General features: G+C 42.6%; 1 protein-coding gene across 6 annotated transcripts in view; it reads left to right on the forward strand.

Moving 5' to 3' along the window:
* arhgef18b (rho/rac guanine nucleotide exchange factor (GEF) 18b) overlaps positions 1-9,861 on the forward strand; it is a 99,341-nt gene extending 89,480 nt beyond the window's left edge. For 5 of the 6 annotated variants that reach the window (XM_058072731.1, XM_058072732.1, XM_058072728.1 and 2 more), the window contains one exon: positions 210-7,065. In XM_058072731.1, coding sequence (XP_057928714.1) covers positions 210-502 — 293 coding nt within the window. In that variant the 3' untranslated portion in view covers positions 503-7,065. The other variant, XM_058072730.1, reaches the window with a different exon arrangement.
* The last annotated feature ends 4,533 nt before the right edge of the window (positions 9,862-14,394 follow it).

The raw sequence follows: 14,394 nt of genomic DNA on the forward strand, positions 1-14,394 counted from the left end.
CTCCCTCTTGAGTGGATTTCACACACCCATCTTTTGACCCCACCCTGCCGTTATTCCCAGCCCCTCCCTGTGTAAACAGCCATCAGTGGCACATTCTTCACTCTGATTAATAGCTGGCTGACACCCAGCAGCCTGCTACCACACAGTACCGGGAAAACAACACACAATCATCTTTTGATTCATTCATTCTCGAATCAAACCCTCAACAGATCCGCCCGACACGTCCGGACCGGATTCCCAGTCTACTGTCACCACCACCAACCACCCTGCAACTCTCCAGAAGCCTCCTGTACCTCCTGCTCAGCCCCCGCTGCAGTCGTCCGTACAGCTTCACTCCACCCCGGCCCACTCCCAGACCACCGGCTCGCTCCACTTCCAGCCCCAGGCGCAGCCACAGGGCCTCAGCCCCAACCCCCACGTGCAGGTGCACATGCAAGGCCCGCCGCCGCCACCCTACATCAGCACAGAAGACCTCAACAAAGAAGATGTCATCTTCTTCTAGATTCACAGCCTTGAGTCAAACAAAATTTGTCTTCTTTGAAGCAAAGTTATCCAAAGATGGCTGAAAGAGTCCAATGATGTGAAGACCAGACTTCCAGGTGCTGAAGCGTGGAAGGACCACACCTCAACAGGAAGTCCCAAGTGAAGGAACACTGTCTTCTTGATGTCTGAATGCTCCATTCCTGACTCTTGAATGAGCCTTTGTGGTTCTTTTTCTTACACACCAAACTCTATCTTACGTCATTAGATCTTTTATCTTCTTAATTCCGCTTTAGGGCCTTTTTTTTAATCAAGGTTCTGTTTCTCCGCTCAGACAAGCCCAGAAATGGGCTTAGTGGAAAGTGGAAAGCATCACACCTTGGAATTCCTTTTCTTAAGTCTTCTTTCCCTCATCCATCCATTCCGCTTCATTCAGTGAAGGTAGGGGGCAGTGCCCCCCTGGACTCAATCACACTTCCCCTTTCATTTTAAACTTTTTAACATGACCCCCCCCCACTTTTTTTTAACCAAGTGTGAAACATGAATGTATAAATCACAGATATACAGTAAACCTCGGATATATCGGATTCAATTGTTCCCACTGGTTTTGTCCGATATAAGCGAAATCCGTTATATGCGTATACCGGAAAATGTCCGGATAAATGGGATTTTATCCGTTATAAAAAGGCACTTCCTTGACTATGTTTCCAATGTACCTGGACGCGCAGGCAACGCTGCAAACGCTGCCGTATAGCGGCCTGTCACGATTCGGCGAATCGGAGCGCCACGATGCGGCCATCCGATATATGCGAGGGAAATTTAATGGGAATGCATTGGAACGGGACTGGAGATTTTGTCCGAAATAGGCGAAATCCGTTATAAAAAATCTGATATATGCAATGAATTTTTATTGGAAATGCATTACAGAAAAATCGGTTCTTTTTTATCTGTCCGTTGTGAGCGAATTTCCGATATATCCGAGTCCGATATATCCGAGGTTTACTGTAGTGCCTTGGAAAAGTATTCAAAAAAAATTTTCCAAGTACTCTGACCAGTTTTTGTGGAGTTATATGCACAAATGCTGAAAGTGGTTCTATGTTGCAGTGCTAAAGAATCTTTTGAAAAAGTTCCTGAATAATAATAATAATAAGGTAAAGTAAATGGCTGCATGAGTATTCACCCATTTCAGGTCACCGAAACATTTTTCACTTTGATATTAAGTTTTATTTTGTCTGTTTTTGTCAAAAATAACAAGTGAATACTTTTGCAAGGTACTGTCAGAGTTGGAATCCTGCTCGTCACTGCAGTGACGGCCATTGGCGCTTTTGGCCCACAGGCGAAGGAAAAATACTTTCCTATGATTCCGTCTAGCCGAGGCGCGCAGGACAAAAAGCCCGAAGGTCATTGGTGCGCACACGTTGGACCTGCTTCAACTCTTCTCTTAGTCACGTTTGGAGGGGGGGGGGGGTGTCACGCAACCACCTGCCTGTCACTCACTCGTCAGAGTGAGGTCACGCAGCGAAGCACTGTATCTTCTATGGCATACATGGTGGAATATTATCACAGGAGCGATGTTAGCGATTGCTTGGGGCCACATCCTAAGCAGGTACTGCAGGAAGCTGTTGACGAAACATGGGAATGCAGCCCCCCCCCCCCAAGAAGCGTGAGTGACTTGATGTATACAGTTTTATGTACATAATGCAATGTATGCAATGTCATTTGTTGCAGATTTTTACACGAGGTACATGTCTATATGTGCATACATTGACGTATTATCCAAATAGACTGTTTTTTTTTTTAAATTAATTGTTAATGTAGCATGGAGGTCAAGTGCACTGCCAGCCATTTTCCACCCTCTTCCACACTCGCTGAGGTGATGTAGCAAAAGCTTTCTCCATTCAGTCCGTTTCACCAAAGAGACAAAGCGTTTTTGGTACGCTTAGCCATGTTCTGCTTCAGTTGCTCATACAATGATCATCGGAATCCATACAAATGATAAAAGCGTTGTTGATGCCGCCACCTAACAAAACATTTCTCATTTTCAAAAAGGTTGCCTGTTCATTGTTGGCAAAATGAGCACTGAATTTAGCCCAATATTATTAATTCCTTAGCCAAATGTTGAGTTCAAGGTCAACTTTGTATTTGGTGAATGCATATCTTTAAGCTGCAATTGTAATTCATTTGTATGGGACCGTCACGAGGGGGGGCGTCCAAATTTTTTGCAGGAAAAGACGCAGGGGGGCCTTTGATACATTGTATTTTATTTACAGTAAAGCTCTTCAAAGTAATCCAATGTAGGTCAATTTATGCGAAGTAACCTGAACACAACAGCCCCATCTTAGCAAAGCTACTAAGCATCATATCTAATAATACACAATGAGACCTCACTGTCCATCAATAATTTGGACAATTAATTAGGACAGATAAAAAACAAACCATACATAAACCGAGGCAATTTTTCACATGGGGCAGAAATGTAAATCCAACTAATCCGCACCAGACACCAAAAAATATCAAACATGCATCAATTTTATAAAGAATAATTATTGTTTTTCATGCAGAAAACGATGTGAAATAATTAGTGCTGTCAAATATGTTGATGTCAGCAACATTTTGGATGCTTTGTTTGGCCATTCCATTCTACAGAAGGTTAGCATACAGGACACGCACATATTTATGCATGAATTATTTTTACACACTGCAAACGATGCGAAACTCTGAGTGTTGACCATCTCATTAATAAAGAATATATATTATTTTACACTTGCTATGGCCAATATCAAAATTAGAGGGCACCCAGACCACACTTTGAACACCGCTGAGCTCGTAACATCGTAACAGTTTGAACATCGCTGCCTCACTCTATCATGGTTTTTCAATAATGACTTTTAAAATGATCGCTCTTTTGTGGTTGACTACAACCCATTATTGTTCAAACTAAATCTGCATATTTAAACAAATTATAGCAATTTTTGCCCAAATTAAAAACATTGTCAAGCATAAATGAACAAAAATACATGCCACTTTTCAACTTGTGATTGTCCTATTCTACATTGATCACCAGACTTGATTGCCGGAATAATAATAATATTATCATAATAACGTGGCTTGCTGTTGCGGTCATAACCCACGAAAGGCTAAAAGTTAACTCTGAACCCCTCAATACTTTCTGTCCTGCTTTCTTAAATGGCTTATTATCTACATAAATGGATGATTATGTCGGTAGTAGGAAGCATAATGGTGACTATAGGGGTGTTATACCATGTCTGGAGGGCTCTAATCATGTCAAACGTATTTAGAACATGGTAAACTCGTATTTACTGCGTAAATATGAAATTTATGAATAAAGAATCCTACTTTGTGGAATTTCACTCATCACAGTGGAGTCTAGAAGCAGTGAACCGCCATAAAGGAGGGATTGTTGCAAGATTGGACATGCATGTATTGAGACAGAGGGTGAATCATTTCGGGCGTGAAGCTCTGTGTCAAAAAGTAAATGATCATGGAAAAAAAAATACTTTAGAAATCTTTTCAAAGAAGTTGTTGCAGTATTTGCTTTGCTTGCTCCGTCTTGTTAAAAGGTACCCATTCAACAAATGGCGAGTAAAACGGATTTTCCAGAGGGGAGGAAAAGATTCTCTGATCTGCAAATGTGCAGGTTTGAGAATGTTGAATGTGGAATGTTGAATGTGGAATATGCGGGCATCCACGGGAGTGCATTTTAGCTTCATCCTGAGATTCTACCCAATTATCCCAAACTGTATTAGTGGTGTATATGCACACATTAATATTTGTGATAAAACCACTCAACATATGGCAACATTTCCCAATCTGATCCACACTTTGAGCTATAAGGGTCCCTGGCATGATCCATCAACTTGGCTTCAATATGTAATATATTGTTTCTAATGATGCGCTACACAGTTCGTTTTATAAAGCGAGCGGTGAATTTGCAAAAATGACTTTTATAGTTGACGGTGCCAGCCATGTTGAACTAGCTCTCACTGTTCGGTCTCATTTCCAGGAGCGACGCCATCGGGGTGACTCCTCTCAGCTAAAGCAGAGTCAACAAACGTCTCTCGAGGTAGATGGTCAACTTGGTTCAGTATATGAAGAGCTTGCAACCAAAAGGCGCTAAATCCAATTTTCACTAAGTTGCATTTTTTTCATGAGTTTAATAGACCTCTGTCATGTGTATCCAAATCACATATTTTGGTCTTGAAATCATTTTAAAAAATATGAAAAAAAGTGATATGAAATTTATGCTTTCAACCAAAAGGCGCTATTTCCATTTCAGATTTCAACCAAAAGGAGCTAAATCCCTTTCTTTATTCTTTATTCTGATTGGCCCAAGTTTCCCATCTATTGATAATCTGACCAATCAGAGAGAAGAATACAATTGGCACTGCACATACAGAAAGCCAATATCAGTGCGCATCCTGTTTTGTTTGTGTACATTAAGTACACGTATGATAGTTACAGTATGTTATGCAATTCAGGAGAACACAAATTGTGTTTTTACAGTATTCTGTAACATGGAAGTTTTTTTTACACCCTAAAAGGCATGTCTCTACCTTGACACCTCCAACTTTCATGAGAAACATTATTTTACTTGTACTAAAAAACATACAATGTAAAGAGTTTGGAATGAGATGATTTTTGTCACTGTCACCTTCATGGTGCAGTCAAATATGAGCACTGCATTTAATAACATTTTTATTCATTTAATTCATACATTATTTTGTATTGTATGTTGAGAATGGCTTCTGTGTTGTAATTATTTTATTAGCATAGCACATTAAAGCACCTTACATTCTTTTACAACAATGCCGTTGAAGAAGTTAAAGGTGACGTCAAATTTATTTCAGCCAAAAGGCGCTAAATCTGAAAAAAAAAAATATTAAAAAAAAATATATAAAATACATGGTGTATGCAGGATTTTTATAGCATGCATTTTTATGACCTATATTGATAGCTCTTTCATTTGCAATATAGACTTGATGACCAAATAGATTGATATGTGCGTAGTTAAAAATCATTGATTTTCTCGAAATCAGTCAAAATGGATTTAGCGCCTTTTGGTTGCAAGCTCTTCATATTTTTCATCCAAATAGTGACACATAGCCAGTCAGTCACTCTTGTTTACATAATATCTTCTAAACACTATTCCATGATGGTGACAAGGCTGTAAAGCATTGTATATGTAATGTAAAGACAGTAAACCTCAGATATATCGGATTCAATTGGTCCCACTGGTTTTGTCCGATATAAGCGAAATCCGTTATATGCATATACCGGAAAATGTCCGTTTTACGCATATATCGGATTTATATCCGGTATATGCGTAAATCGGATTTTATCCGTTATAAAAAAGCACTTCCTTGACTATGTTTCCAATGTACCTGGACGCGCAGGCAACGCTGCAAATGACGTCGTATAGCCTGTCACGATTTGGCGAATCGGAGCGCCACGATCCGGCCATCCGATATATGTATGTGAGGGAAATTTCATGGAAATGCATTGGAACGGGACTGGAGATTTTGTTCGAAATGTGCGAAATCCGTTATAAAAAATCCGATATATGCAATGAATTTTTATTGGAAATGCATTACAGAAAAATTGGTTCTTTTTTATCTGTCCGTTGTGAGCGAATTTCCGATATATCCGAGTCCGATATATCCGAGGTTTACTGTATATGGATGTCTACTGTGGGGCGACGGCAAAGAAATCTGAAATAAACCTGGCTAAATACCCCTTTTATGCTCATTGAAACGTCATTTAAATTTAGCGCTTGCTTTCAAAAATGTAATAATCTAGAAATATTTAAGCAAAGTTGATGAATCCTGTCAGGGAGCCTTTAACACAGATCTTCTGTTGGACCTTCCTACTGTATTTGTCAGTCGCATCACTGTACACCTTTGACCTTCCAAAACACAACACTTGTGATGGAGCTTTTAATGTGTAAATAATTCTACTTCCTCTGCCAACTGTACACTAGTCACTTTGGATAGTAGCATACTTGAAGGGGAAAATGAATGTTTATTTTTATGCTTGTTGTTATTGTTTGTCAATTGACCTTCTAGCACACAACAAGTTTTGTATAATGAGATTTTTTTTGTATTCACAGCAAAATGTTAGAATAACCCATGGACACAAACTGCTGCCTTAGACAAGTTTTAGTATTAAAGAAAACAAGTCCAGGAATGATTATGTTGTTTTTGTGTTGTTGTTTTGTGCGCCAAAAGACCGACAGCAGCAAAGCTATTTAGTTGTGCAGTGACGGTGTGTAATTGTATAACGTGTAATTGTGCGTCATTATTTACATGTCATGTCCACCGCTCATGAAAGGAATCCTGACCACCCACTGCCAGCATGTCTGACCAGGACCACTCACTTATTGGACCACCTAATAACACAAAGCTCTATTTCAGGTGCCGCGGTCGCTGTGGTTCTGTTTGGTACTCTAAGTGTGTGTATGTGTGTGTATGTGTGAGACTCCTAACTGGGAAGACGCTGCAACAGTGGCCATTTTTTATTGTCTGCTGTCATTAGTGGCTTTCCTCTTGTCTCCTCTCAACTATTATTATTCCAGGCTGTTTCCTCCCTGGAGGGAAATGACAGATTCCTGCGTCTCTCCCGGGCTGTTTGGACCATTACATCCAGTCTCCACGTCTCTACGCTCAGGCGGCCTCCAGCTAAACAGTCCACCAAGTAACAACACAGTTCTCGCACATCAGTTCTCATAGAACTCGCATTGGTATCCAAATTGTGGCCCTGGGGCCGTTTGAAGGGCACGGTTGGGTTATTTTTTTATTGGCTGCCAGGAATACAAAAACTCAAATGATACATTTTAACTGGAAAACAGATACAGTAAACCTCGGATATATCGGAAATTCGCTCACAACGGACAGATAAAAAAGAACCGATTTTTCTGTAATGCATTTCCAATAAAAATTCATTGCATATATCGGATTTTTTATAACGGATTTCGCCTATTTCGGAAAAAATCTCCAGTCCCGTTCCAATGCATTTCCATTAAATATCCGTCGCATATATCGGATGGCCGCATCGTGGCGCTCCGATTCGCCGAATCGTGACAGGCCGCTATACGACGTCATTTGCAGCGTTTGCAGCGTTGCCTGCGCGTCCAGGTACATTGGAAACATAGTCAAGGAAGTGCCTTTTTATAACGGATAAAATCCGATTTACGCATATACCGGATATAAATCCGATATATGCGTAAAACGGACATTTTCCGGTATACGCATATAACGGATTTCGCTTATATCGGACAAAACCAGTGGGAACAATTGAATCCGATATATCCGAGGTTTACTGTAGTAATTTTACAAGAATAAAATCTAAATGTTAAAGGCAAAAAAAGGTTTAATCTTACAAGAAAAAGTTTTAATTTCATGAGAATAAGATTAAATTCATTTAGTAGCATACAGTTGATGTCTTAAAGAAACATGTTCTTTATGTAATATGCAAAACAAAAGATTGGGAATGATTGGGAAGTTAGGTGGAAGAAAAAGTTGGAAAAAACCACTAACTTAATTTTATGAGAATAAAGTCAAAATATTACAAGAAAAAATATTCTAATGAGAATAAACTTGAGATGAGAAGAATAATGCCACTTTTGATGCATGTTTCAGTAAAGGTACTATGAGACACTAAACAAAAGTTGTAATTTTTGGGGAATTATGTTGGGGTGACTTGTTGTAATATAGGAATAAAGTCATAACATTGTAAGATATCATAAGAAAATGTACAAATATTTGGAAAAAATTTGATTTGAGTTTGATTTTAATAAAGGAAAAGTCTCCAATGAGAATAAGCTTGTGATAATATTATGAGAAGCAACTACAAACATAATAATTTTGGGAAAATTAGGTTAAAATAATATTCTTTAAGGTGAGAGTTTAATTTTTTTGAAAATAAAAAAACGCAAAAAAGCCCCTCCGTGAATCACCACCTTATCATGGTGGAGGGGTTTGAGTGCCCTCGTGATCCGAGGAGCTATGTTGTCTGGGGCTATGTGCCCCCGGTTGGGTCTCCCAAGGCAAACCGGTCCGAGGTGACGGGACAGACTGAGTGATTCAGAAGACCCTTATGATGACAACAAAGAGGAGAAACCGCACCCTGCCCGGATGTGGGATACCGGGGCCTCACCCTGGAGCCAGGCCCGGGGGAGGGGCTCGCAGTCGAGCGCCTGGTGATCGGGCCTTCACCTGTGGGGCCAGGCCGGGCCCAGCCTGAAGAAGCAACACGGGACCTACCACCTACGGGGGCGTTGGTGGTCAAGGGCGGGTGCTTGGGCAACCTAGTCTTCGGCGGCCCAATCTGGTTCTTGGGACATGTAATGTCACTTCTCTGGTGGGGAAAGAGAGTTGAGATATTGCAACCTGATATAGTCGGACCCACAATTTGGGTTCTGGAACCAAAGGGATGGGTCGGAGGGGGGGGTGAAGTTCCATCCATCCACTTATCTGGGTCTCAGGTGCGATAGCCCAGACTTCCCGGTCCCAGGCCACCTCCTCAAGCTTCACCAGAGGACACCAAAGCGTTCCCAGACCAGCAGTGAGACATAATCCCTCCAGTGTGTCCTAGGTCTTCCGGGGCCTTCTCCCGGCTGGGCATGCCCGGAACACCTCACCAGGGAGGCATCCGGACTTGATGCCCGGGTCACCTCAACTGGCTGCTCTCCATGTGAAGCAGAAGCAGCTCTACTCTGAGCCCCTCCCGGATGACTGAGCCCCTCACCCTATCTCCTAGGGCGAGTCCAGCTACCCTACGGAGGAAACTCATTTCAGCCGCCTGTATCTGTGATCTCATTCATGACCATGAGGATGAGGACCGTGAGGATGGGAACATATATGGGGGGTAAATTGAGACGGTCCGGTACAGAGACCGCATTACTGCAGATGCTGCGCTGATCCACCTATCAACCTCACGCTCCCACCTTCCCTCATTTGTCAGCAAGACCCCGGGATACTTGAACTCTCCAACCGGGGCAGGACCTCCTTCCCAAACGGGAGAGCAATCCACCCTTTTCCAGCAGAGAACCATGGCCAAGTATTTGGAGGTGCTGAGTCTCATCCCAGAAGCTTCACACTCAGATTTAAGCCGCCCCAGTAACTGAAGGTCACGTCCCCATCAGGACCACATCATAGCAAATAGCAGGGACGAGATCCTAGAGTGGCCAAGTTGTTAGCGTCTTGGGGAAGACCTAGGTTCGAATCTCCACTTGGACATCCCTGAGCGGAGTTTGCATGTTCTCCCCGTGCATGTGTGGGTTTTCTCCCGGTACTCCGGTTTCCTCCCACATTCCAAAGACATGCTAGGTTAATTGGCGACTCCAAATTGTCCATAGGTATGAATGTGAGTGTGAATGGTTGTTTGTCTATATGTGCCCTGTGATTGGCTGGCCACCAGTCCAGGGTGTACCCCGCCTCTCGCCCAAAGACAGCTGGGATAGGCTCCAGTACCCCCGCCTCTCGCCCCAAAGACATCTGTGATAGGCTCCAGCACCCCCGCCTCTCGCCCAAAGACATCTGTGATAGGCTCCAGCACCCCCGACTCTCGCCAAAAGACATCTGTGATAGGCTCCAGCACCCCCGCCTCTCGCCCAAAGACAGCTGGGATAGGCCCCAGCACTCCCGCCTCTCGCCCAAAGACATCGGTGATAGGCTCCAGCACCCCTGCCTCTCGCCCAAAGACGGCTAGCATAGGCTCCAGCACCCCCGCCTCTCGCCCAAAGACAGCTGGGATAGGCTCACCGCAACCGTAGTGAGGATGGATGGAGATCCTAAGGGTCCCCAACTGGACTCCCTGATTTTCATTTGATTACTTGAACATTTATTCATTCATTCATTAATTTTCTACTGCTTATCCTCATGAGGGTCGCGGGGGTGCTGGAGCCTATCCCAGCTGTCCTGGTCTTCGGCAGTCAAATTGAGCTCTTGTGTTTATTAATTATTCATTTTCTACCGCTTATCCTCACAAGGGTGGCGGGGGTGCTGGAGCCTATCCCAGCGGTCTTCGGGCGAGAGGCCGGGTACACCCTGGACTGGTGGCCAGCCAATCACAGGGCACATATAGACAAACAACCAGTCCCACCACACTCCATTCTTTCCCTTCATTCATGGCAGAGGATGGAATTGGACTAACTAAAGTTAGTTTAGCAGGTTTAGAACATGTTTTTCTGTATTTTTCTCAAGCTGCTGCGCCTCCCATTTGGAAAACCACTTGCTTGGCATTTCTGACACTACTTTAATGGAAGTATTGCAATACCTACTCCCTAATCTTCAAATATTCCAACCCTCAGGGCAGATACATTTCCTCACATCCAGCGTTCCTCAGTCAACTCAAACCACTGAGGAATTGGATGTCGGGCCCTGGGAAGGAGTCTCGTCTGTAGTTATTTGGCGTCTGAGCCTCATCTGGCCACAAAGTTAAACAAACAGATGACCCGCACAGACAGACGTGAACACACAAAGACACACACAAGACCACTCACGGTTTATTCAGCCACATTGGAGACTTTTCCAGCATCTCAATAGGATTCAGGTCAGGACTTTGACTGGGCTCGCTCCAAGGTCTGTATTTGGTTTTTCTTGAGCCATTCAGCGGTGGACTTAGATGGCCGCACATTGTCCTTCAGCAGAATTCATGCTTCCGTTTATCACGGCAGTTTTCCAGGTCCTGCAACAGCAGACCATCACACTACCACCACCATGTTTTACAGTTGATACGATGTTCTTTTTCTGAAACACCGCAGAGCTGCGCTCTTGGGATCATTTTGGTTGGCCGGTCACTCTTGGGGAAGTTCAACACTGTTCCATCTTTTGTAGAAAAAAGCTTTAGAAATGGCTTTATAACTTTTTCCACACTGATAGATCTCAGTTCAGTTAGGTCTTAAAAGGGGGGCAATCCCTTTTTCCAACAGGGCCATGTAGGTTTGGATTTGAATCATGATAAGTTTCTTGTCTTTTTGAACCTTTTGGCTGTAGACCCCTGACTTGAGCCATCACCTCAAAAGGACAAGGTGAGGGTGGGAACACTGATGGATAAATTGAGATCTTTGCCTTCTGGTTCAGTTGTCTCTCTCCTCACCAGCGACCCTAGGAGGGACTGACCATACCTTGCCTGGGCGACCTGGTCTTCGGCAGTCAAATCGAGTTCTAGTGTTTATTAATCATTCATTCATTTTCATTTTTCTATCGTCACGAGGGTCGCGGGGGTGCTGGTGCCTATCCCAGCGGTCTTCGGGAGAGAGGCCGGGTACACCCTGGACTGGTGGCCAGCCAACCACTGGGCACATATAGACAAACAACCATTCACACCACACTCCATTCATTCAGAGGATGGAATTGCAGCCGTTTACGGTATGGTTTAATTCTATTTGAACATGCATCTGAATGCATTTCATTCATGAATTCATTGATAAATATTTATTGAACTTAACAGGAAGGTCCACTCCAGAGTACACCACATCAAGATCAGACCCTGATGAGGTAACTTTCCAACCGTCTAAGAAGAAGGTGAATATTTGACTGTATGACAGATGTGTCTTATGAATCATCTTTATTATGACCTCAGGCTGAGCTTTCCTGACTAATTGATTAAGAAAAAGAATGTTTAGGATTGGGTGTTTTATCTGTAGCGTCTACACACACACAAAAGCTGCTTTTGTGTCAAACCCACAAAGCACACAACGTCCTGAAGGTGATGCCACACAGATAGCCAGCCCAAGCCAGACACGCCTTAGAGAAGAATAACATTTGTGTGTATTGACTGCACTCACTACAGCAAGATAAGCGGTTTAGTAGACTTTTATCACTCAGATTACACATAGTCTCACACTTGTGTGCTTTATTAGTTCATAGTTCATCTGGGAATGAATGAAGTTTTTGGTTGATCTTTTATCTTGCGACAACAAAAGGAATCCGCCCCATTCACCCTGGAAAAGGTCAGCAAGGACAAACCGTAATCATCACTGCTGATAATCACAAGGTGTGTTCATAAGCAGCACATCTCAGATAATTATTGTGTACTTGGCATAGTGGTGAACTGACTACACTCTACCTACACAACTGCAACCAGGAAGTGAGGGATGCTGCCTGATTGGCTCCCAATAGAACTACAGTAAACCTCGGATATATCGGATTCAATTGTTCCCACTGGTTTTGTCCGATATAAGCGAAATCCGTTATATGCGTATACCGGAAAATGTCCGTTTTACGCATATATCGGATTTATATCCGGTATATGCGTAAATCGGATTTTATCCGTTATAAAAAGGCACTTCCTTGACTATGTTTCCAATGTACCTGGACTGGGCAATGAAAAGAGATGTAAGGTAATGAGAATTTAACTTTATTGGACTCTGAGCATAACAAATTGTTAATTAAGCTAGGCCCTGTTACGCCCGTCAGGCCTACGTTATTTTCAATAGTGAGGTTAAGATCTCATTCACTGCTGTGCTAGTATTATTGACGTCACTCACTTTTATATTTGTCCTAAATCTGGAGCCAGGAGAAAGACAATAGCCAGTGACATCAACAAGATTAGCATAACGATGCAGCCATCCGATATATGCCAGGGAAATTTAATGGAAATGCATTGGAACGGGACTGGAGATTTTGTCCGAAATAGGCGAAATCCGTTATAAAAAATCCGATATATGCAATGAATTTTTATTGGAAATGCATTACAGAAAAATCGGTTCTTTTTTATCTGTCCGTTGTGAGCGAATTTCCGATATATCCGAGGTTTACTGTATACAGTCACCTACCATACAGTATTTCCTTGTTTCAAATCATAAATGATCACTGATTTGTGGTTGACGATGGCCTATTCTTATCAAAAGTATTGAACAAGTTTTATGTAGTATTGTGGTCACTAGACATCAGTAATATTATGAGATTACTTTGCCTTTCATACTGCATGGAGACCGACTACCGAGCCAGCAGAGCCCAGCCGACATGCCATGGCTGAGATTGAATGAAAACAGGTTCACCTCACATTCCATGTGGAAGTGGTAAGTTTTTGCCTTCTCTGTCCTCATTGCCTAATCTTTTTGAAACACTTTCTTAAAAGGGACATATTACGCTAATTTTTGGACCCTTTTGTGTTGTATATTGAGTTGTGGACTCCTGTACGGTCTGTTTTAATTTATTCTACACATGGCCCACCTCTGGGCACGCTCACTCCGGTGTGATTGGTCACACGCCCAAAGCGCTTGCTAACTATGAACGAACCCCACTTTCTAATATAGTGGGTATAGGAGTTATAATAAATGAAGAGTGAAATGAAAAGTATTTGGAGAGCTAATTCAAAAGTGTTTAGGAGCTACTGGGAGCTCATGATCTACTGGTTGGAGACCCCTAACTTACCGTGGATGAATACACAACCCTCATGATGTGAAACTTTGGCATGGTTTAACTCCAGAATACAACATTCTAACTACATTTATGCCTTTGACAGATGAAAATATTTCTCTCTTGCTGGGAATCACCAAATACAATAACTTGTGCCTGAGCTTCTCTCGTAAACAGAGTACCAGAGAGATTGTCTGGCTTACAGCCACGTCCATATAAGGAAACTTTGTCATGGTTTAACACCAGAATACAACATTCTAACTTCATTTATAGGTCAGAAAAGTGGAAAAAGTATAATGGGTTGCCTTTAAGTTTAAAATAAGTCATTTGGAGAAGCTAACTAGTTGGCTCACTAGCTTGGCGGTGGTGGTGACCAACAGGCACATACCCAAACACCAAAAAAAATCTTGTTAGGATTGTTACTGTTAAACTTTGAACCTCTATGTTCAACCTTTGACCTTGACTGTGACCCCAGCAGCCTCTAGAACTGCCTCTGGTGGGAAGGGTTAGGGGTAAAAGACGTTTAGTTGAG

This window comes from Doryrhamphus excisus, chromosome 5 (assembly GCF_030265055.1).
Source record: "Doryrhamphus excisus isolate RoL2022-K1 chromosome 5, RoL_Dexc_1.0, whole genome shotgun sequence".
Taxonomy (NCBI): domain Eukaryota; kingdom Metazoa; phylum Chordata; class Actinopteri; order Syngnathiformes; family Syngnathidae; genus Doryrhamphus; species Doryrhamphus excisus.